Source organism: Capra hircus, chromosome 4 (assembly GCF_001704415.2).
Source record: "Capra hircus breed San Clemente chromosome 4, ASM170441v1, whole genome shotgun sequence".
Classification (NCBI taxonomy): domain Eukaryota; kingdom Metazoa; phylum Chordata; class Mammalia; order Artiodactyla; family Bovidae; genus Capra; species Capra hircus.
The window spans coordinates 55603834-55628016 of NC_030811.1; the positions used below are offsets into that span (position 1 = coordinate 55603834).

A 24183-nucleotide genomic window follows, 5' to 3' on the forward strand; every position below is an offset into this window, starting at 1 on the left:
GATTACCCTGCATTTGTTCTTCTTTGAATAACTAAACTATTCAAAGAATAGTTTAGCATCCAATACAATGTCTGCAGGGAGGTATGGTTCAAAGAGTCTGTGTGCTGTGTGCTAAGTCACTTCAGTCATGCCTCACTCTGTGCGACCGCATGTGCTGCAATCCACCAGGCTCCTCTGTCCATGGGATTTTCCAGGCAAGAATACTGGAGTGGGTTGCCATGCCCTCCTCCAAGGGATCTTCCCAACCCAGGGAGTGAACCCATGTCTCTTACCTCTAATCTGCATTGGCAAGCAGATTCTTTACCACTAGCGCCTGGGACCCTAACAAAAACTACTCCCTAAAATGTTCATTTTTAGTTTAATATCATGTATATATATAACTAGGAATGAGTCCATGTTAAAACTGAAACAGGAGGATTATATAAAAGGTGAGAATAGTTTTTTCAATCAAATAGTCCAAAGGGGTAATTCGGTAATATAAGTTGAACTTTCAGATTTTAGAAAGACTAGAATGCTATTTATGCAAAGCAAAAGCAGTGCTCATGAAGCCCATTACAATGTAGGTTCATTCTAGCTGGTTTGGGATTCTAAGTCAAAACTTGCCTTTAAAACATACTCTTGCTGACCAAACTATTATTCTACAGCTACCCACATTCCAGTATGTGGTTCTCCTGACATACTGATAACACTGAACAGATTTCTGTTTACGTTTTTCACAAAAGCAGGAACATATTAAAGGTTAAAAAAAAACTGAAAACATGGCACATTTCCCATTTATATTGAATAATTCATTAAGACTTATATTCCAGAATCAACTTTTCAAAAAGTTTAAAATGAAAAATGGAAAGTGGGAAAAGAAAGAGTATAGAATGCATTTGTAATGGAGAAAGTATGGTGGAAGAGAAGAGATGCAATAATAATTTATAAATTATTGAAAAAGGGATAATAGTACTCTTTAAATGTAGTGAATGTTTTTGGGGGGCATAAGACTATATTAACAACCACAATTTCAACTTTATGTGTAATTCTAACAAGCTTGCATTAAATTGCACGTTTTATGGAAAAACGTAATGGGAATTATGCTCTTACCATCTGTTTTCTTTGAATCATTTCCGACGTCGGATTGATCCTTCTTGCCTGTCTTATTTTTACCATCTTTCAAGTCACCTGAAAGTGATAAACATGACAAACAGTATATGTATAAAGCCAAGGGGGAAGTTATAAATATCTTTAAACCTGTCAAGATAAAAAAAGGAAACAAAGTATTGCATAAATTAAGTCTTGAGGGGTTACATGTCTGAGTGTAAATATCAGGAAATTGGATTAGGTCCTGGAAGTTGGATTATGATCTGGAAATCAAGACTAAAAGTTCACGTTAAACAGGATTGTACTTAAGTCAATGATGTTTATTTTCCAAGGCAGGCAGTTAAGCTTTACTGTTAGGCTGTGGAGTGAGGAAAAACCTGGGTTACTCTAAGTTACATCAATTAATAGCTACTGTTGAACTTCTATGTGCTTTTCCTTAGCTACAAAATGGGGATAATAATGCCTACTTTATAGATATAAGGACAAATGCATTTAGGTATTGAATGTGCTGTCTTGCACTTCACTCAATGATGGCTGTTATTCCAAAACAGAGCTGCAAAGTGGTACTTTAATGAGTTTGCTGAAGTGTAATATACAAAAGTTAAAAACACTATGCACACAAATGTAGAGTGAATGCATGTCAAAAGTTTATTTAGTTCATTTACGAGGGAACCAGGAAGATAATAAGGAAATAGCTATTTCCGGGTGTTTTAGAAATACATTAAAATAAGATTACGAGGTTAGAGACCAAACTGGTTATGTCCTACAGAGCAAAAAAACTGTTAATTCTTGGGGTTATCATCCCTAGCAGGCAAAAATCTACAAGTTCTCATGGAATGTCACAGTACCTAGGCTTGAGTCAAGTAGTAAATGATGAAGCTAAACATAGTCATGTTCTTCCAAAACAAGGAGTCAGCAAATCATGAGCCAGTCTGGCCCGTTATAATTTCTGGATGTAAAGTTTTATTGGAACCTAGCCACACCCATTCATTTACATATAGTCTATAGTTGCTTTTCAGCTGCAGCGGTAGAGTTGAATAGTTACAACAGAGATACACAAAGCCAGGAGTATTTACTATCTGGGCCCACACAGAAAATGTTTGCTGCCCAAGATAGTTAAACAATCCTTGGGCAGATTTGTTTGAAAATCTGCCTTTCTAGCATTGAAAGGACATGGCAACATTTTTCTCAAATTTACTCTCAAGTTTCAGGTATTTTTCTTACAAATCATACTGATGGCAGCTTTCTTTCTAGCCTGCATAAAATCAAGAATAGGTTACTACTGAATTACTGGCATTGTTTAAGCAAAAAGACCCTAATAATTATTGCATCCAGGAAGAGGGCGGAATAAGGCCCATGGTAGGAGGGCTACATTTACCCTTTCTACTTTCTTTGTGCCAGGCAGTATGCTAAATGCTTTGCGTGCATCATTTCACTAAATTTCAGCAATCCCATTATGAAGGTACTATTATTGAAAGTAGACAAATTCATCAAAGATTCATCCACTAAGTGATCAATATGCTGAATAATAAGTCACCAAATGATTGAGGATGTCTTCCAAATTTGAATTTTGCCTTGAGTTCACTGCAGGTTCACACACTGGTTAGGCCAACTGTGTTGAGCTGCAATGGGCTGCCCGCCTTCATGTGTTTCACACACTATCAGGCCCCATCTCTCACAAACTTTGCTGAAGTATCTCCCTCTGCAGCAAAACTGCTCCTGTTGGCCACTTTAGATTTGGTTTAAACCACTGATCTGACAAATGACCAACTGACCATTTTGCTTAAATACTAAATAGACTAATGGAGAATGGACGTGAGACTTGTATCAACATCTAAATTTTATAGCTATGGAACCTGAAGCACAAGTAAAGTAATTGACCATAACATATACATGTGGGTCTGATTTTAGAGGCCAAGTTCTCAAGTACTGTATTTTGCAACTTCCCTAAGAAGCTTAAGTTCTAGATTTCAGACTTCCATTTACTGTTGCCATTTCTAAATGCCTTTGGTCTACTCATTTATAAAGAAATGGTTATGAAAGGCTAATTCAAGATGAATTCAAGGATAATTCAAGATAATTATCTAAGGATAATTCAAGATAATTAGGTTGCAATACATTCTAAGTAGTTTTGCAATACAAAATAAGTAGTTTTAATGGAATGTGACAAATTCTAAGCTTGGGGGAAGGGGAGCCAACTCTGGCCAAAGTGCGAGCAGGAGTCTTAGTGCAGCCCATGGTTACCACCACCACCAGTGGCCAAAATAGATGGATTCCTTTGGCGACCCATGGAACAGTCCAAGCACTGGCTTTTCCCTGTTTTAAGGATGCCAGAAATGAACTCAAGGATGATCTTGAGCCTTGTAGTCAAACCAATTCCCTGTAGAAAAATGCTCTTTCTTTCCTCAAGGAGCCTTCATACCCCTCAAGCCCAATACTTTAAGCTTTCAGGGTTGCCCTGCATTGGAGCTTTACCCACAGTTGCAGCAAAGCCAGGAAGTCAGCAGGAGAGGTTAGGTGTGCTGGATGCTGGCCAGCAGCCCATGGCAGCCTGCCTTCTCCTCAGTCAGGGTTGGGGAGGCTGAGAGGGAAAGTGCCTTGATGGAGACCAAAGCTTAGGGGCTCCCATGATTGCTGATAGGGGCTCAAACCTCTAGAACCCCAATGAGCCAATGTCCTTCAGCTCTATCCTAAAAGCATCTTGGGCGGCCACAAAGAAGGGTGCCAGGAAAGTGACATATGTTTGTCTGACGATGTTCCTTGAACAGAATCCATTAGGAATTTCCCATGGGTTAAAAATGGACTAACGGCTGATATGAGCTGTTATTCAATAAACAAGGGGAAACAAAAGAGCCTTTCTGTGCAGTTACAAATCATTTTAATTAGGCTGCTGCAACCCGGTCCCGAACCACCATCAGCCTTTCTTATTATTGCTCAAAATTGATTTCTTTTCCCACCTCTCATTTAACACTTAATTGTTAAGGGAAATGGCAGACCAGTGCTTACTTTGGGAAGTAAACACAGTTGTGAATCAACCCAGCCTAGTTGAAAATTTGGACTCCTATTTGTGCCTTTCAGGCTCTCCCCCTAACTATCTTCAAAATATTGATAAATTATTGTCACCTCTGCCCTCTCTGGGTATTAATTTATACCTGTCTCATAGAATGTATAACCTCCTTTGTGACCAGCATATTTGTATTCATTGGTTTCATTTCCTGATCATATAACTATGGCCCAGGGGCCAAACCTGACCCCATTGCCTGGTTGTATATGGCCCATGACCTAAGAACAGTTTTTGTATTATTAAATGGTTGATAAAAAAGAGAAGATTATTTAATGTTATGTGAGAATCTAAATTTTCATAAATAAAGTTTTATTGCAACACAGCCATTCTCATTTGTTTACATGTTATCTGCAGTTGCTTTTGTGCTAAAACAGGTCTCTGTTAAATAGTTGCAACAGAGACCAAATGGCAGCAACGCATAACATTTACTATCTGATCCTTTATAGAAAGAGTATGCCAACCCCTGGAAGAAGTAGATTATAAACATTTTGTGGACAAGAGTTGAGTCTCAATGTTCTTCTGATTTCCCACTCTTCCCAACAGCGCTGAACCTCTCAAATGGGGTCATGCTGGTGAAAGAAGATAGAATTTGGATCCACATTATTCCGGAATTTGGCCTAAAATCTCTACTGAATGTTTTCTTGGGCTTAAGCAAGTGATTTAACCTCTCTAAGTCTTAGTTTCCTCATCTACAAAATGGAAATGAGTGTATCTACCTCATACAGTTGTTAGGATTTTATTTTTATTTTTTTTAATTTTTATTTTTACTTTATTTTACTTTACAATACTGTATTGGTTTTGCCATACATTGACATGACTCAGCCACGGGTATACATGAGTTCCCAAACATGAATCCCCCCTCCCACCTCCCACCCCGTATCAACTCTCTGGATCATCCCCGTGCACCAGCCCCAAGCATCCTGTATCCTGCATTGAACATAGACTGGCGATTCATTTCTTACATGATAGTATACATGTTTCAATGCCATTCTCCCAAATCATCCCACCCTCTCCCTCTCCCTCAGAGTCCAAAAGTCTGCTCTACACATCTGTGTCTCTTTTGCTGTCTCACATACAGGGTCATAATTACCATCTTTCTAAATTCCATATATATGTGTTAGTATGCTGTATTGGCGTTTTTCTTTCTGGCTTACTTGAATGATTTAATGTGTATAAAATCCCACCTATAATGTCTGCATAATAATGAATTTTTTTTTTAGTTAAGGAAAAGGCATTTTAAACCCACATTCCTAATAGGAAAAAAAGTAGAGAAGAAACATATCTTGCCTTTCTCACAGCCCTTATGTACTCCTCCTTTGGGAAGGAGATGCTTATCTAAAAGGAAGAGTTGAATATGCATGGTTCAGCCCAGCCAATTACCATCCAGCCCTCAACCCCCTTTGAGATGTGTTTTCCACAAGACACACCCCTTTTCTGTTACTGCAGAAACAGCCTGCTCCAGTGGAGTAATGGGTTGAGACCTGAGCCCATCTGCTCTGCTGGTGTCTGGTGGGCTAAGCCTAGTTTAGGCCATATGTGAGAAGCCCATGCTCAGCAGACCAACTCTATGTTTTTCACTATATTCGGACCACTTTTTGATTCTTGTATCTCTCTCCCTCAGTTGTTAATTCCTTGGGAGGGGAAGAAAGGAGTGTTTTATATTGCTCTCTAGGGCTTTCCAGGTGGCCCAGATGGTAAAGAATCTGCCAACAATGCAGGAGATCTAGGTTCAATCCCTAGGTCAGGAAGATGCCCTGGAGAAGGAAATGGCAACCCACTCCAGTGTTCTTGCCTGAAGAATCCCATGGACAGAGGAGACTGGCGAGCTGTAGTCCATGAGCTACAAAGAGTTGAACACAACCGAGTATGCATGCACTAAAACTTCAACAGTTCTATTATAAATTCTTATTAAATTGAATATATTTGCCAGACTATGATACTTGAATACAGAGTCAACTAGTTATGAGCAGGCTCCAGAACCTGGCTGCTAACAGGCTGGGCAAGTCAAACGATGGCCTCCCTTGCTTCCTGGAGTGCTCTTGGGGCTTACCTGAAGGAATTTATGCAAAGCTCTTGAGGCATGATATGAGCTATTAGCATTATTTTATGTATTAAAACATTGTTTTCTGATTCTACATGTTAATATGTCAGTTGCAAAAATACCTGGGGAGTGTTACGCTAAGCACTTTCGACATACTTCTCAATTACCTGAGCGGCGTAGTGTCATAGCTAGATCATTCAGAGATCACCTGGATCTACCAGGTAGATAAGACAGTGAATATGTAAAGAGAGAATTTATTTATTTACTAAAAATTTTTTTTTTAAGTATGGTCTTTATAATTTATGTTTTGGCTGAGCTGTGCAGCTTGCAGGCTTCCTAGGGGGCTCAGTGGTAAAGAACCCACCTGCCAGTGCAGGAGACACAGGAGACACAGGTTTAATGCCTGGGTTGGGAAAATCTCCTGGAGGAGGAAATGGCAAGCCACTCCAGTATTCTTGCCTGAAAAATTCCCATGGACAGAGCAGCACTGTGGGCTACAGTGTATAGGGTCACGAAGATGGGACAGGACTAAACACAAGCACAGCTGACTCACAGTGTAGCCTGTAGGATCTTAGTTCCCCAACCAGGGACCAAACCTGGACCCCCTGCAGTAGAAGCACTGAGTCCCGACACTCCTAAACTGCCACAGAATTCCCAAGAGAGAACTGAAAACAGCATCTGGTATATAATCAATAAATGCTAGTTGTTTTGTTGTTTTTGCTATCATTATTACTGTTGGAAGCTCACAAGGGGCCCAGGCTGTGAGCAACTATTATTATGCACATTTTACAGAGACAGTGGCCAAGACCAGAAAAAGTGAGAGGCAGAGCTGTAACTTGAACCCAGGTCTGTTGGACTGCCGAACAACCTCACCACAAGCTGGCACTTGTAAGCTCCAGTGACTCTGAACTTCCTGCTCTTCCCTTAAACAAGGTAACCAATTCCATGCCCCTGTGCCTTAGCTCATCTTATTCTCTATGGCTGAGAAGTCCCTGTGTTCCCCCAAATTTTTGCATTTAAAATTCAGGTTAGACATCACCTCTTCTTAAAGTTTTCTTTGACATTTACTACATCTTGCAATCTCCAGACTGAACAGACCTTACACAGACATGAGTCCTGGCCCTCCCTGGGGAAGATACATACAGAAAACTGCCTTTCCATTCATCCATTCTGACGCTAAGCACTCAGAAATTGTACTGGGATTGCTAATACAGATTTCCCCTTTAGAAAGCAGCCATTTGCCAGAGTCTCCAGTGCAGCTGGGCAGGGCCCAAAGGTATAAATCTCCCCAGAGACAATGGCCCAAGCAAACTTCTGGCTGCCTTTGATGGGATCCTGATGGGATCCTGATCGGATCCACAGCTCAGGGAGGTGCGATCAGCAGCAGCTGAGATGGCCAGGCAGTCCTGCTCTGTGAGCTGTCCTTGCAGGGGCAGTTCTTTGCCAGCGTCCATTCATCATATCATTAACACCCTGAAAAGAGCCTTTCACCAGCACGATTCTACTCACCATTCTGCTGCTTTTCTCCTGATGACTTCTCAGTTTTGGAATTTTTCCCATGAGGGTTGTTGCTTTTATTTGTTCGGGTTCCGTCGACTTGATTCTTAGCTTCCCCAGATGTCTTTTTCTCAGCTTTGCCAGATGCGCCTTCTTCAGCTTGGCTTTTGGCTTGCATTTCCTTTTGCTTCTCCTCTGCAGCCAGGCGAGCCTTTTCTTCCGCTTCCTTCTTGGCTTTCTCCTCTGCATCCGGGACAAGTTAGGAAAGGTAGAGAAAAGGTAAGAAGTCATGCCACTAGGAGAATTGTCTCTTTGAACAAAAGCAAGAGTTTGCACTGGGAGTTAGTGCACTAAAATGACCTAAGGTGTTTACCAAATGTTTGGAATATAATTTTGATTAATTCAAGTCAGATTGGTACATATATTCAGGAAACCTGTAAAATCAGTTCAATGGTGATGTCACTTCCCAAAACAGTATGTTAGAAGAAGGGGCAGGGAGAAAGTAATAATAAGGATAATAATAGTTAATAAACCAATACTGTAACTGGCATTATTAATATTACTATTATCATCAATAAGTTCTTCTGAATGCATCCTCAGTGTCAGGTATTATACTAAGTGCTTCTTAAGGATTACTTCCTCTCATTCTCAACCTTATATGGTATACACTATTATCATAACCCTATTTTTCAAAAGTGGAATCAAGGCTCAGAGACATGACAAAGCTCTTCTACAGCCTCACTGAATGTAAAAATTGAAGCTTCATGTACATTTGCTTAGGATCTGGAGTTTAAACATAAAAAAAGTGATTACAAAACAAAAAGACTTGGAAAAAACCACCACTGGAATCATATAGTTTCAGGCTACTGTCTATGAATTTAAGTGGGAAGAGAGTAATGAAGCCTCACAAAAATTCATGGTCTCCAAAACTGGTCTCCAAACAAGATGAGAGGTGGCCTTGAGTATGGCCAGGGATCCTGATCTGTGTCTTCCTCTTTAATGAGAGGATATCAGTCTTATTTACAATTTGGTTGATTGAAAGGGTCTGGCTCTATGTTTAACCAAACACATAGGGTAACTGCCTATCATCAAAGATTTATGAAAAACTTGATACATTCATTCAATTAATATTTATTGAGCAACTACAGTGTCAAACACCATTTTAGGCACCGGGAATACAGTAGTGAGCAAGAAGACTTAAGGAGTAGAAAAGACAATAATTAAACTACTTTAGTAAGAGGTTAGTGACAGGTGATGTGGTCAAGTGATGAAGGACATGTAAGGCTGGAGGCAATGAAGTGAAGCTTGGTTGTAGGAAGTAACCTACAGAGACCAATGGAAGATACCTAACAAAGGCCAGTTCTCCTTTAGGGTCTAGAGACTTCACTGTCCAGCATTCAAATCATTCAAAAGGTTTCACCTCTACTCTGAAAGACTAATTGCAGTTTGTTTTCTCTAAATGTGTTAAAAATATCCCACTCCTCATAACCAGGGGTCCTCTTTATTTCTCCTGGTTAGTCTTGGTCCTGAAAACATCTGGCTTTCATAGATGACAAGAGAGGTTTTTAATCTAATGGGCACCAGAGTCATTATCCATGTGATTGTGTTTCCCTTTGCTTCAGCTGCTAAAGGGCACAAAGCTCAGATTTGGTTTCAGGTTCACATGTTCACAGGGCTTTATGGCATTATACTTCATGCATGTCTATGATCTCTGGCTTCATTTTACTCTTCTTGCCCTTACATTTGCCTGGCTCAGATGTCCTCCTTAATACATTATCAAGTTTTCATTCATCTTTTCACTGATTCATCCATCCACCCGTTCACTCACCCAAACCAATGCACTGGCCTCATCTCAGACAAATTAAATCGGACTCTGGAGGGAGAGTGGCAAGAACAGGACATTTTTAATGCTCTCCAGATGATCTAACACACAATTGGGATTGACAAGCATTGGTTTAAATTTTAAATGTATGCAATTCATTGTTTCATGACATTCTACTTCCCAACAGGATGTATTCATAATTTACAATGTAAAGATAAGGAGGGCTTCCCTGGTGGCTCAGTGGTAAAGTAGGCACCTGCCAATGCAGGAGACACGAATTCAACCCCTGGTCTGGGAAAATCCCCAATGCCATGGAGGAGCTAAGCCCGTGCACCACAACTATTGAGACTGTGCTCCCGAGTCTGGGAGCCGCAACTACTGAGCGGGTGCCACCACCAGGGAAGCCACATGCCCTGGAGCCTGTGCTCTGTAGCAAGAAAAGCCACCGCAATAAGCAGCCCATGCACCACAACCAGAGGGTGGCCTATGCAACAACGAAGACCCAGCACAGCCAAAAATAAATAAACTAATTGAATTATGTTTAAAAAGGTAAGGAAAACTTTCTTTACCAAAATCACATAATTATGTGCATATGTGGTAGGTCTTCTGATTTCTACAGAAAGGTGCAACTAGAGAGTAAAAGAATACCCTTGCAGAAGAAGAGAGGGAAATGGCATCGTCAGTAGGCTCAGGCCCAAAATGGCTCCTCTCATGTTCATCCAGTCTTCCTCTCATGCTTCTGTAGTATCCCAAGAACACAGGTCAAATGTCACCTCCACCACTGAACCCCCAGCGCTTGGTATCGTATCTGTCACCTAGCAGATGCTCATGAAGTACTTGATTTCCACATGAAATGTACACAGTGGGTATGATTCACCCTGTCTGCCTATGAGCCTGACTTGATTCCATCATCAGCAATCCAGGTCAGTATAAAATACAGAAACTATACACACTCTGAAGTCCTATCCTGAAAGAATCAGCTATTTGACTGTACCTGACTGTAGGTAAGAAAAAGAGGACTGTACTTACTGTACAGAGAGGGAAAGTGGGGCAAGGGGGAAGATAATTCATTTATACTCAGGCATCAGGTAAAATAATGTATAATCCCCTCACAGAATCCCCTCTGAATCTGTGGTAAACTTTGTACATTCAGAATATCCCCAAGTTAAAAGTAATTTTGATAAAAGCTGAAGGTATTAAATTCTGGTTTGCTACAAGAGCACAACATATTATCTGAGCAATAAAAATTCATTTGACAACTGAGTCAGACCAATTTTCTATGGAAAATCTAGCAAAAAAAAAAAAAAACTGAGGGTGGTACATTTCAGAAACAAGACTGTTTGGGCTTAACTACAGCTGACAATAGGCAATTAATGTTTAACTTAATGAATGGTAGCTTTTATGACATCATAATCAGATCTGATACAATTCCTTTCCTTGCAGCAACTGTGTTTCAGTGGATTGTTCTGAAATGGTCTACAACCTTACTCTACTCCCATTTCCCCCTCACATCTCTGAAATATCTGATATTGATGTGATCAGCCATCAGCATTCAGTGCTAGTACTCCAAATAAGTAGACAAAAACACGTAAACACATATATAAAAAGAAAAAAATAAACTTATAGGAGATACATCTGTTCCACTGTAATCTGATCCCCTTATATTTTCAGGGTGAAGTATTAATATACATTAAATCTTTCCTACTACGAGACAAAGCAGATGATAGAACAATTAATTTGTATATGATAACAGATTCCAGAGATGACACATATGCAAAGAATGAACTTTTGGGATTTTAGATTTAACATCCTAGGCTTCTAGACTAGTAGAAAGCAAATGCTGTAGTTCAATCTCATTTCCTTCTGCTTTGCAGTTCACACTATGTATGGTGATGTGATCATTATGAGAATGGCCCAAAACAAGGAGCTTAAGAGTTGAGGCAGCACAGAACCCTCATAATCCATAAATTATTAATGCATTCCTCCTGAGAGCTAATTCTATCCCACATTGAATGTCTGTGCAGTCTTGGAGAAAAACATTGATTTCTTCATTTTACTTGCTTTTCTAAATTATGATACTATTGGCTCTTGCTTAAAAGTGGTATTGGGCTAATTATCTCTTAATATAATTCTCTGAAATGCCTACCTAAACTACCGACAGAGAAAGAAAGAAAGAAGAGAAGAGAAAGTAACTTAAACAAGACAACCAACATACTAGATTAGTTTTGAATAGTCAACTTTTGATAATATGTAAGCACAACATACGGAGAAGGCAGTGGCACCCCACTCCAGTACTCTTGCCTGGAAAATCCCATGGACGGAGGAGCCTGGTAGGCTGCAGTCCATGGGGTTGCTGGGAGTCGGACACGACTGAGCAACTTCACTTTCACGTTTCACTTTCATGCATTGGAGAAGGAAATGGCAACCCACTCCAGGGTTCTTGCCTGGAGAATCCCAGGGACGGTGGAGCCTGATGGGCTGCACGACTGAAGCGACTTAGCAGCAGCAGCAAGCACAACATAAAGGTACTCCTTGCCACTTCAGGACTCAAAAGATGTTTCCATGCTACCTTTCTAAAATTTTTAACCAAAGTGCTTCAGCTGACAGAAAAATTCAGTCAACATTAAAAACTCAGAATGAGGAAAACATGTTAATGATGTGCAAAAATACTGTAAATCATAGTGTTAAATAAAAGTAACTGTTAAGTTGGATATAAAACTTGATGCAATTATTTAAAATAATATTAAAGGATAAGTTAATTATAACTCTTATGACATGTTGTGTCCGACTCTTTGTGACTCCATGGGCTATAGCCTGCCAGGCTCCTCTATCCATGGGATTTTCCAGGCAAGAATACTTAAATGGGTTGCATTCCCTTCTCCAGGGGATCTTCCCAACCCAGGATTGAACTCGGGTCTCCTGTACTACAGGCAGACCCCTAACCATCTGAACCACCAAGGAGTTATAAAATAGTAATTTACTTACAATTTACTTATGATCACCTAGGTTGAAAATCTTATATTATTTCAATAAAAACTGAGTGACAATGAAGGAAATTTTTAAAAATTCAATAAACTTCTCAGCATTTACAAAGAAGTATTGTTATATACTATTTCATATTTATATTGACAGAGACATAATTCAATAAAAATATAAAGCTAATCTCTGGCAAAATAAAAATAAGATGTATTTTGCAGACCATAAACAAAGTTAAAAGACATAGGACAAACTGACTGACTAACTAACTGGATAGAGGTAGGATAGAAATTGCAAGACAGTTTGTCAACTGAAGAATTGCTATCCTTAATATACGAAGAGTTATCATGAATCAATAATAAAAATGTAAACATCCTCAAGAGTAAAATAATGAGAAAAAATATAAAGAAATGGCACTCTCACTACATTTCTACTGAAGGTGAACATCTAGTTTAAAAAAAAAAACTTTCCAGAAACAAATTTGATAACATATATCAAGAGCTTTAGAATTTCTCACCTACTTTGACAGAGAACTGAAGAGCAGTGATCACTGAAGAAAACTAATTAGTTGTTACTAGCCAGTTTAACTTATTCAAAGCCTCTGTTATTTTATTGCATACTAAACTAGTGAATTAGCTGGAGAAGGCAATGGCACCCCACTCCAGTACTCTTGCCTGGAAAATCCCATGGATGGAGGAGCCTGGTAGGCTGCAGTCCATAGGGTCATGAAGAGTCAGACACGACTGAGCGACTTTACTTCACTTTTGACAGAGAAATCTAATATTTAGAAATTTATTCTAGATAAATGATCAGATGGGGGCTCAAGGTTTCTGAATTTGGATGCTCATAACAATGTTATATACAATAATAAAGAATTGGAAACTAACATGCTCAGTAACAGAGGAATGGTTCAACTATGGAGAAGGAAATGGCAACCCACTCCAGTGTTCTTGCCTGGAGAATCTCAGAGACGGGGGAGCCTGGTGGGCTGCCATCTATGGGGTCGCACAGAGTCGGACACGACTGAAGCGACTTAGCAGCAGCAGCAGCCATATAAATCACTCTTTCTAAGAGTATCCAGTATAAGAATAAAATCTTCAAAACAGAAACAGAGAAGGAAAATACAATATTACACTATGATCTCAATTTAAGGGGGCTTCCCAGATGGCTCAGTGGTAAAAAATCTGCCAACGCAGGAGACACAGGTTCAATCTCTGGGTCAGGAAGATCCTCTGGAGGAGAAAACTGCAACTCACTCCAGTATTCTGGCCTGGAAAATCCCATGGACAGAGGAGACTGGTGGGCTACAGGCTGGCACGAGTCGCAAAGGACTGGATAAGACTGAGCAACAGAGCATGAGCACGGTACATGGGAAATCAAATTTTAAAAAACTCAAGAATCATTTTGCTGGAATGAGTGACTTTTATTTTCTTCCTTGTATATTTTATTTATATTTCAGCATTGTAACCTAGACATCTATTATTCTTACATCAGAAAAACATGTTTAAAAAGTATTAAATTCTGAATGGAAACTGGTCAATATTGATAAGACTTGCAAATTGTTAATGCCTACATATCTCTGTATGGGAGTAATGAGTTTCAGTCCTAAGAGCTATAAAAAATATATATTGATTCAATCTTTCCTAACGACTATGTGTTCTGGCCTAGCTAGATAGTTTGATTAAAAAACTAGAGCCTTGAATTTAATTCCATTTCTGATCAGTTTAATAACAACATATATTCAAGTGCCCCAATGCAGGGCAGTCTTTGCTGAAATCAGGATTTTCTGGTAAAAAAGAATCATGAACAAAACATTCTGGGATAGTACAGCACAAACCAATCACCAACAGAAAAACAGATGCAAACTGAATTTCTTACACCAGCCAACCAGTCAACAGCATTATTGGGAGGCAGAAAATGTTATAAAATATTAATTATACATTGGCATTTTGACCACCACCTTCTTAACTTTGCATTTAAACTTTCTTTTCCAATTTTTCAAAATAAGAGCTACCATTTATCAGGCACTAACCAGGTGCAGGCTCTGTTCTCATTCTTTACTTATATAATTTCTGTTCTTTGCACCAACTCTGTGGTATCTATTACCATCCCCCAAAGGGAATTTTCTCAAAGAATCTGCCTGGATTAGCCAAAGAACACATGGCAAGTAGGGATTCAATTCTCCCTTTCCCCAACTAACTTTTGCTTTGATACCCAAACTGTCCTCCTACAAAAACATACATAAACCCTGGAGGCTGTGGCTTTGTCAATCCCTTTTGCATTGTTCCCCACTTAATGCTCAACCCCAGACATCCTTCAAATCCTAGTCAGACACAAGAAGCCTTCCCAAGCACCTCAACCAAGCTAGGGACAAGCTTATCTCTATTAGCATGCCTCACATATTTTAAAACTATTAGTGTTAATTTTGGGCTTCCCTGGTGAGTTAGATGTTAAAGAATCTGCCTGTACACAGGAGACCTGGGTTCGATCCCTGGGTCAGGAAGATCCCCTGGAGTAGGAATGGCTACACACTCCAGTATTCTTACCTGGAGAATCCCAAGGACAGAGGAGCCTGGCAGGGTCCATTGGGTCACAAAGAGTCAGACACGACTGAGCAACAAACACTTTCACTTCTTTTTCAGTGTTTATTTACCTGTTCTTTTTAAAGGACCAGTTTTCTTCTAGAAAAGAAACTGTCTAATGCTCTCCCAGGTGATTAGTTTCAGAAGGTAATTTTAGTAAGCCAGATAATTGCAAACAAATTATTTTGAAATACCACTTTCAATTGTGTGTTGTCAGGAGCTGAATTTTCAAGCGTAATGAGTGTAATTGATTATAAGAGATTGCTTTCTCAAAATGATGCAGTAGCTGCCACTGCTGGTTGCAAAGCCTGCCAACAGGGAGGATTTCAAGGTTTAAAGCATCCTAACAGACTGTGAGATGCCACACCTAATATATCGAAGAAGAGCTGGCTTCTTCTCCATAGCTCAGGACGCAAGCTCAGGACATCCTCAAATGATAAGGGCCCAACTATGCCTTAAAAGAATTGTAAATATAAACACTTTGCCCCACCTGAACTAAGAAGCCACTTGGACAGGACACAGTGTTGGCCTTTGAATAACTCCAGCAGTGTGATCTTGTCCCTACTGCTGCTGCTAAGTCACTTTAGTCGTGTCCGATTCTGTGCGACCCCATAGATGGCAGCCCACCAGGCTCCTCTATCCCTGGGATTCTCCAGGCAAGAACACCGGAGTGGGTTGCCATTTCCTTCTCCAATGCATGAAAGTGAAAAGTGAAAGTGAAGTCGCTCAGTCATGTACGACTCTTAGCAACCCCATGGACTGTAGCCCACCAGGCTCCTCCATCCATGGGGTTTTCCAGGCAAGAATACTAGAGAGGGTGTCATTGCCTTCTCTGAACACTGGAAGCAGTGCCTCCGATACTTGAGGAACAAGACCTACTCCTACCCTTCTCCCTTGGGCAGACACTGGGTATATAAAAGTGTGGAATACTATGACCGGGGATAAAACTTTGCTTGCCTGTTATAAAATTCCGGGGCTCAAGGTCAGTGGGTGCTGGTGAGGAGTACAGGCTTCCACTGAACTACCATTCCTACTTGGAAAGAATTCTGTGCTAATGCCTCCCTGTCCCCACCCAGGAGACTTCGAGCTTTGAGGACAAGGATGCCTGATATTCACCTCGGTGAATAACACACAGCACAGAGCTTGGCATACAGTAGGCAAGCAACAGATGTTGGCAGAAACTGACTGCTGTTGAAGGTGTACCTCCACAAAACCCACTGAGATTAGCCTCCTGGTTCTAGAACTCTAGAATCATCCACTCTAGAATTGTCTCTAGAATCAGGCATCATAGCTTCATGAGACTTGCCACAGCTATGTGTTCCTACGTAGACTACAGTATAAACATGTCATATGTATGAATCATGGAACACATGCTTGGTAAACACAAACATGCAAATTAATTCTGACTTTCAAAAAACAAAGAGATTTCAATCTTTTTTTCTTTATAGTACCAAGAGTGAAGACTTTTCTTTGAATTTCTGTTTACCTGTGAGTTACCTTCATCTCAGAAGGTCAACTTGAGTAATAACTGAAGGGAAATTGAAAACATGAAGACAAAAATGCATGTAAGGAGATTACAGCTTTTTCTATCCCAATGTAATGACCAAGGTAGATAAAAGGAGTAAAGGCCTGATAAATGTGCCACATGTCATAAAATAAGAATGACAAGATGGCCTAGCAGAGACCAAGAAATAGGAGGAACACCTGTCCTCTGCACAATCTTCATCTTGAGAAGTATCCGGACATATAGCACAAAGGTCACTCAACCAGGTGGCTTGGAAGTCAACCTCATTCTCTCATGCACTAAGTATTGGATATAATAAAGAGCAAAAGATGGTCTCTGCTAACATTCAGCAATTTGAATATATACCCTGAGTTTGTGCTTCATTTTCAATACTTCTAAATCAGGGGTGGCAACGTCTTGCTTTTTGAGTGGGTCTGAGTGGTATGAACAAGATTCCCCATCAGCACCTTACCTTTGGGCACCTTGGCCCTCCATCTCTCCCGGTTAATGTGCACCACCTCAGTCCAAGTGGCTTTGAAACTCTTATAGTCAACAGGGATGACAGGGTTGTTGATTGGGGCACTTCCTTCTGAACCAGAGCTCTTGACACCTGATCGCTTTGCATCTGTTGAACTGATGTTGTTCAAACTGGAGGATGAAAAAAAAAAACCAAAGAGAAGGTTAGAGTTTGAAAATGTGTGCTGATAAGCAAGCCTAAGAGAGGAGTGGTGAACACGCATCAAGTTACCGTTGTGAAATTCCTGGGGCCTGAGGTTTGTCATTTCTATTTTCGACATGCAACAGCTGGGAAATTCTCCATTTTCAGCAGAAAAAAAAAGTCAAGGTTTCAGTCTCATGAGTATTGATAGTCCCAATTTGCTAAGTCGCTTCAGTCGTGTCCAACTCTGTGCGACCCCATAGACGGCAGCCCACCAAGCTCCGCCATCCCTGGGATTCTCCAGGCAAGAACACTGGAGTGGGTTGCCATTTCCTTCTCCAATGCATGAAAGTGAAACATGAAAGTGAAGTTGCTCAGTCCCAAAGCTCAGTCCCAAAGGTCCCCATATTTCAAATGTTCTTTTTCCATATGACTAGATTCCCCACACATGAATTCTGTCTTTGACTTCCTGAAATTAACCCATTTAAACCTGACTTCCATTTGGTTCCACAGTTTGCCTACCTTCCTTCACACTGACTACATTTCTAAGTTACTTAGTCACTTGGTCCTCTTTCTCTCTAGCTCCAACTCCTCCTGTACTCAAGAAACTCTGATCCCAGGATACCCAAGCTAGAATTAAGGGGACTTCCTCTTGTACCTGGGGGAAGGTAGAGAGGCATGGAGACTGTGAGAGATCAGTCATGCATAAGACTTGTTTTTTAATACAATACCACTGGAGGGGTCTCCGGGTGGCTCAGTGGTAAAGAATTTGCCTGCCAATGCAGGAACCATGGGTTTGACCCCTGGTCCAGGAAGATCCCACATGCCTCAGGGCAACAAAGCCTGTGTGCCACAACTATTGAGCCTGTGCTGTGCAGTCTGGGAATGGCAACTACTGAGCCCTGAGCGCAACTACTAAAGCCCAAATGCCCCAGAGCCCGTGCTCTGCAACAAGAGAAGCCACTGCAGTAAGAAGCCCGTGCAGGGCAATGAAGAGTAGCGCCTGCTCACTGCAACCAGAGAAAATCCATTCAGCAACAAAGACTCAAACAGCCAAAAATAAAGAAATAAATGAAATTACAAAAATATATAATACCACTCGAAGCTTTAAACAGAGGCAACTTTAGGAAATACAGAAATATATATATATATGCAAAATCACTTCAGTCGTGTCCGACTCTGTGCGACCCCATAGACGGCAGCCCACCCGGCTCCCCCGTCCCTGGGATTCTCCAGGCAAGAACACCGGAGTGGGTTGCCATTTCCTTCTCCAATGCATGAAAGTGAAAAGTGAAAGTCAAGTCACTTAGTTGTGTCCAACTCTTAGCGACCCCATGGACTGCAGCCCACCAGGCTCCTCCATCCATGGGATTTTCCAGGCAAGAGTACTGGAGTGGGGTGCCATTGCCTTCTGTAATATATATATAACATAGAAAGTGCCATCCTCCTGGGAAACTTGACTTTTTTGAAGGTGTACTTATTTTAAATTAACTTTTATTGGAATACAGCTGCTTTACAATGTTGTGTTAGTTTCTATTTACAGCAAAGTGAATCAGCTTTATGTACACATATATCCCCTCTTTTTTGGATTCCCTTCCCATTTAGGTGACCACAGTGCCTAAAAGTATCACACATTTCCAGGGAACTACAAATACAAATACAAATCCACTGAATGACAATCAAGACTAACTAGATAAGTAGAGCAGATCTCAGCCCAGTGCTGGCAGAGTTGTGGAGGTGTGGGACTCAGGCAGGGGGCTTCTGACCTCTTTGTCAGCAGCCTTTGACTAGGTCCCTTCACCTTAAGCATTCCTGGGTTCCCTCTGTCCTAATCTTCTTGTCCTTCTTCCTCTCATTGCTCTTCTATTCTTTTTCTTCTTCATTCCATTTCTCTCCTTTATGACAGGGCCCAAGGTTTTGATGGATGAGGAGGAGGGGATAGCAGTACTAGTGGGTAATACAAACCATTTAATACCAGTGAACAGAGTGTTAGCATTATGGTAGCTGCCACTTCCTCTGTGCTGGACCCTGTTATAAAGGCTTTGAAAGTGAAAGTGAAAGTTGACAGCCGTGTTGGAACCTTTTCAACTCCATGGCCTAGACAGTCCATGGAATTCTCTAGGCCAGAATACTGGAGTGGGTACCCTTTCCCTTCCCTAGGGGATCTTCCCAACCGAGGGATCGAACCATGGTCTCCTGCATTGCAGGTGGATTCTTTACCAACTGAACTATCATATATAGGCTTTACATAGATTAAATAATTCACTTAATCCTCCCTGCAACCTATGAGTATTATAATCCACATTTTCACAAATGGGGAAACTGAGGCAACTTGCCTGAGATGGTACAGTTAAGTAGAAATGGAGTCAGGATGTTTAACTGGCCATATGATTCCAGAGGCTGTACACTCTGACTCCGTTTAACGATGTTGATTAAGAAGGAAATGGCAACCCATTCCAGTATTCTTGCCTGGAGAATCCTATGGACAGAGGAGCCAGCCGGGCTACAGTCCACGGGGTTGCAAAGAGTCGGGCATGACTGAGTGACACACACAACACACAGAATGCGGCGCAAAGTGCCAGACTTCTTAGGCGCCGGCGCTTCACGATGTCACCACCAAGACTGCCTGTGGGACAGTGTCCGACTCAACCACAGTCAGATGGACGGGTGGAATGATGTTGTGGCAGAAGGTGATTTAAAAGTTCAGCTCTTTTCCCCCCTCTGCTTAATTTTCTTCCTGAACCTAGAAATGAAAGTTTCACTTAATATGATAACTCTGATCCACGGTTCTTTCCTTTTGGAGTGTGGGGAGCAAGGACTCTCTGGGTCTGGCAGGTGAAGTGCAGTGACTGACGACGTTGTGGGCACTGCCACCAAAAGAGAGAATGGGTGGGGGCAGTACTGGGCACCTATATTTCACGACCTGGACCTTGATTACCCCCTTACAGGCCAGCCTGGAGAATACAGAGTGTACAACTTCGACTCCTCTGAGAAAAAGGAAGAAGCAGACACGTCTCATAAGGAGGAGGTAGGGTGAACACGATTAAGAAGTACCACCCCCATGCCTTCCAGAAGAAGTCTGTCCCCATGCACAGATCACCCTGACCCCCAGCTTTCAAGCTTCAACACTGACCTTGAACGCCTCTGCCCAGTGCCCCCAGTTTGAGAGGGCTCATCAATCAGTGGACTCACGATCTTTTCGGTCATGTCTGTGAGCACAGTGAAGGTGGGCTCCACAATGAAATCAATGAAACCTGGAGAGAAACAGCAAAGTTTCAGAGGAATTACATAGCAACTGGGGCCTTTCCAATGTTCCCGTGCAAACTGATGAGCTGTAGCTTTCTTTTAAAATTCATCTACATATGAGAGCCAAATCAGATTAGGAGAGCTTAGGTTGGTCTTAATCATTTAATATAATCCTTGCTTTGACTATCATATGAGTCAGTTCCATTTCCCCTACATAGCTTTCCTTTAACTTTTTAGTAGACAGTTCAATAAAATGCTTAAAAATGCAAATTCAATATCTACTATGTAAAAAACACTGTGAGAAAAGTTGTAACACAACCTGCCTGCCCTTGGAAGTTTATAGAACTCAGTGAGCATAAAAATGGAAAGGGCCTAAGGAGAAGCCCAAAGAAAGGCCCCTAGGAAGGTTAGGGAAGGAGGGTATTTTCCCTCCCACTGTGACAGTTGCAAACAGCATTATGGAGGCCATGATATTTGAGCTGAGCCCTAAGGCTATTCATTCTAGGTGGAGGGGGTGAAATAAGCAAGGTGACAGGACAGGGAAAAGTGCAGGATGTGTCTGGGGAATGACTCGAACTTAGGAATTCTTTTAGAGTCAGAAAGGGAAAGCCTGGAAAGGGTCATGATCTGTTCAGGGAGGAAGGTTCCAAAGTACCAAGCTAGGGTTAGGACTTAGATAGGCACTAGAAGCCCCTTAAGATGTTTGGGCAGCATAGTACTAAGATGTTTTCTGCTGTTATTTGGGAGAATTAATCTGGCAAGATGGAGAGGGTAGGAAAGAGCAATGGAAGCTGGCGCTGGGAAAATCATTTTAGAAGTTTCACATCATAAAGCTCAAAGACAAAGTAAGGGAGGTGAGATACAGTGCCATTTTAAGGTGGGCGTGTGATGGAAGCATGGATAGGTGCACAGCAGCAGGCGGTCCTAGCTGTAGGTGGAGTCTGTCAGAGACTTCCACCAGGAAGGCAGAGAGAACGGAGACAATGGGGGAGAGTGTGACCGGGGAGAAAGATGGTAGACTTCATCTTAGGCCTGCCGACTCAAGGTACCAGGGCCATATTTGGATGGAAGAAGGCCAACAGGGTTGGAAACCAGGAGAGGGGTCAGATCTGGAAATGTTACCTTTGAGAGATCACCATGCTGGAGAGACAGTTGATGTTGGGCTGGACTGATCATCTCAACAACTCAAAAATACCAAAGTGTGCTATGATATGGGACTAATGGTGGTAACTCATTACACAGTGACATGAAAGCTGGAAGGAAGCCAAATGCTAATCAAAGGAGATATAGTGTTTAAAAGTATACAAATGCTTACTTGACTTTTACAATGACCAAGATAGAAGTGATACTAGCATTTAATACACAGAAGTGAAGGATGATAAAAAAATCCTGTAATGAAATTGGCAAGACAAAAGTTGTCCTATACAAGTAGCAATAGAATTCTGTTAATAAAATAATACTAATGAACATATATTACAGCTATTAGAAGTGCAAAAGTATTCTTTACCCAAAAAAAGGTGCTAATTTTTGTTTTTATTTGAAATAAAGGAAGGAAGGAAAGAACACAGGTAGAAAGGAAAGAGATATTTTAAAAGAGCCATTCCTGGCAGTGAGGTCTTCTAGGAAATGGTGCTGTCTTGGAAAGTGGGCTAGAGGATGCATCACTGAGAAAACTCTTGGTACTAAATGCAGAATGGTGAGACTGAAACGGAATGGGCTTCCCACCACTAATTCCTGTCATTGCCTGACTGAAGCCCCTTTTTCTCTTGGCAGGGAATGATGGAGATAGCAGTGTCACTGTCTAATCTTCCCAGGAACCAGTCACACTCCAGGAAGGAGGATGGGGAAAGAGGCTCCATCAACCCAGCCAGCCAAAGCCACGAGTACAGTAGCAGAATGGAGCCAGGTTCTAGCCAAAGAATCATGCGGAGCATCTGAGCTTACTTCCAGACACCCTTCTCTAGTTTTTCTCTCCATCAATGGATTGGCAAACACGTACCTACTTGCGACTGGGCAACCATGGTGGACTTCCGATCACACAAAGGAGAAAAAGGCAGACCCAGCTCTGCTTCTCTATCGCCCTAGAAAAACAGGAGGTCAAAGTAAATTAAGAACAGAAGGCTGAGCCACCCAGATTTTACTTCACAACTTTAGCTTCCACCAAGGCCACTGGTCTTTCTTTTCATTATTACAGTCACATTATGTAGTAAGTCCTGCACCCTGTTCCTCTGCATAAAAGACACCTGGAGGCTGAAGCCCTCCAGGGTCCAATCATTCCATCCAACTGCAAAAGCGCATGCTGTTGTACAGAAAGCCTCATCAGGCAGCAATAGGTCTCCTGAGGAAAATAAACAAAGCAACGCATCCTGTGGCCGAGAGCCAGCACAGAGTCAAGAATTCTTGTGTGTTCTTCAGTCATCCTACCTGTAGCCCTATTTGAGCCTGCAGACCCCTCCAGTTGTGGACAGTGTCTGAGATACCAATTCTAACTGGGCTGATTCAGAATCATTCTCCGAATGGTACCTAAAGGCATACACAACTGGAATTAAGTGCTTCCGGGGCCTTCCCTGCAGGGCTCAGTGATGATGAAAAGTGGAACAAAAAAGCGGTAGAGTAAATAATTGCTTCTGTTTATCAAGTTAGACAATAATAAGACATGATTCTCTGGCCAATATGTTCTCAATCTCACCAAAAGGCAAGACTTGCTTGTAATACAAGGCTTGCTTGTAATAAGCAAGCGCTATGGAAAGTCTAATTAAAAATGGAGATGATTTTAAAGAACAGCTCTGAACCAGAGCTCAATACTTCAGTCACATATCCAGAGGAAAGGGAAAGTGGGTCACACTTCTGAGAGCCACAAAGTTGTGTTTATTCAATTCACAAGAAAAGAATCTGCTCAGGTTAATGGCTACTGACTTCAGCTTGAACCTGGCCTTGCTCCCACCACCTGTGTGATCATAGCAAGTGTATTTTTCCCTCTCTACATTTAAGTTTTATCACCTATAAAATGTAGGATAATAATCCCTATGTCATCAATAACAATGACAATTACCTGAGAAAATGTATACAAGTAAATTCAAAGAACAAGTATTATTTCTCAATAGATATTTCCACTAAGTGAAGATCTGAGAAACATTTATTGAACTTAATACATCTAACTGTTACACTCTGACTATAATAAATATCATCAGTGAACTAACAGTAAATAAAGAGTAATAATAAACTAGTTTGACAACCCAGTCTAGTTTAAAAACTGAATGTTTTTTCTTTCTAAGGCATGTTACCAGAGAGAAAGGAGAAAACTAACACGCACATTTAAGATCTATTGAAAAGAAGGAAAAGGAATGGGCCTCTGAGGAAGCTGAATAGTGGGGCTCACAGTGGGTGCTGGGACATCCAAGGGCCTCAGGAACAGTCTCGAAGTGGCTTAGTTCCCTCTGTACCCTTTTCCTGTATTAACAAACCATAGGACACAATGGTCCTTCTGTTTCCAAGTATGCCTTGCTAAGGGCTGCTTTATCGCTCAAGTAGCATGATAAAAAGAACTTATTCCAAAGCTTTTTCTATCTGGGCAATATGACGAGAAGGAAGAGTCTTTATAAGGTAAATGTAGTGGTGCAGATGGTTCAGTGGGCTGGCTCAGCCAACACAAATAAAACTCACTCTTATCCCCTATGAAGCAGGGATATACATTGTTTTGTTGGTGT

General features: G+C 41.2%; 1 protein-coding gene across 4 annotated transcripts in view; it reads right to left on the reverse strand.

The window, feature by feature from the left end:
• LOC102180455 (calcium/calmodulin-dependent 3',5'-cyclic nucleotide phosphodiesterase 1C) overlaps positions 1-24183 on the reverse strand; it is a 325012-nt gene that overhangs the window by 67281 nt on the left and 233548 nt on the right. For all 4 annotated transcript variants that reach the window (XM_018047124.1, XM_018047122.1, XM_013963332.2 and 1 more), the window contains 5 exons: positions 22476-22557; positions 20364-20484; positions 17045-17220; positions 7701-7931; positions 1090-1167 (listed from right to left, as the gene is read on the reverse strand). In XM_018047124.1, the coding sequence (XP_017902613.1) occupies positions 1090-1167; positions 7701-7931; positions 17045-17220; positions 20364-20484; positions 22476-22557 (688 nt within the window). The remainder of the gene's footprint in view (positions 1-1089; positions 1168-7700; positions 7932-17044; positions 17221-20363; positions 20485-22475; positions 22558-24183) is intronic.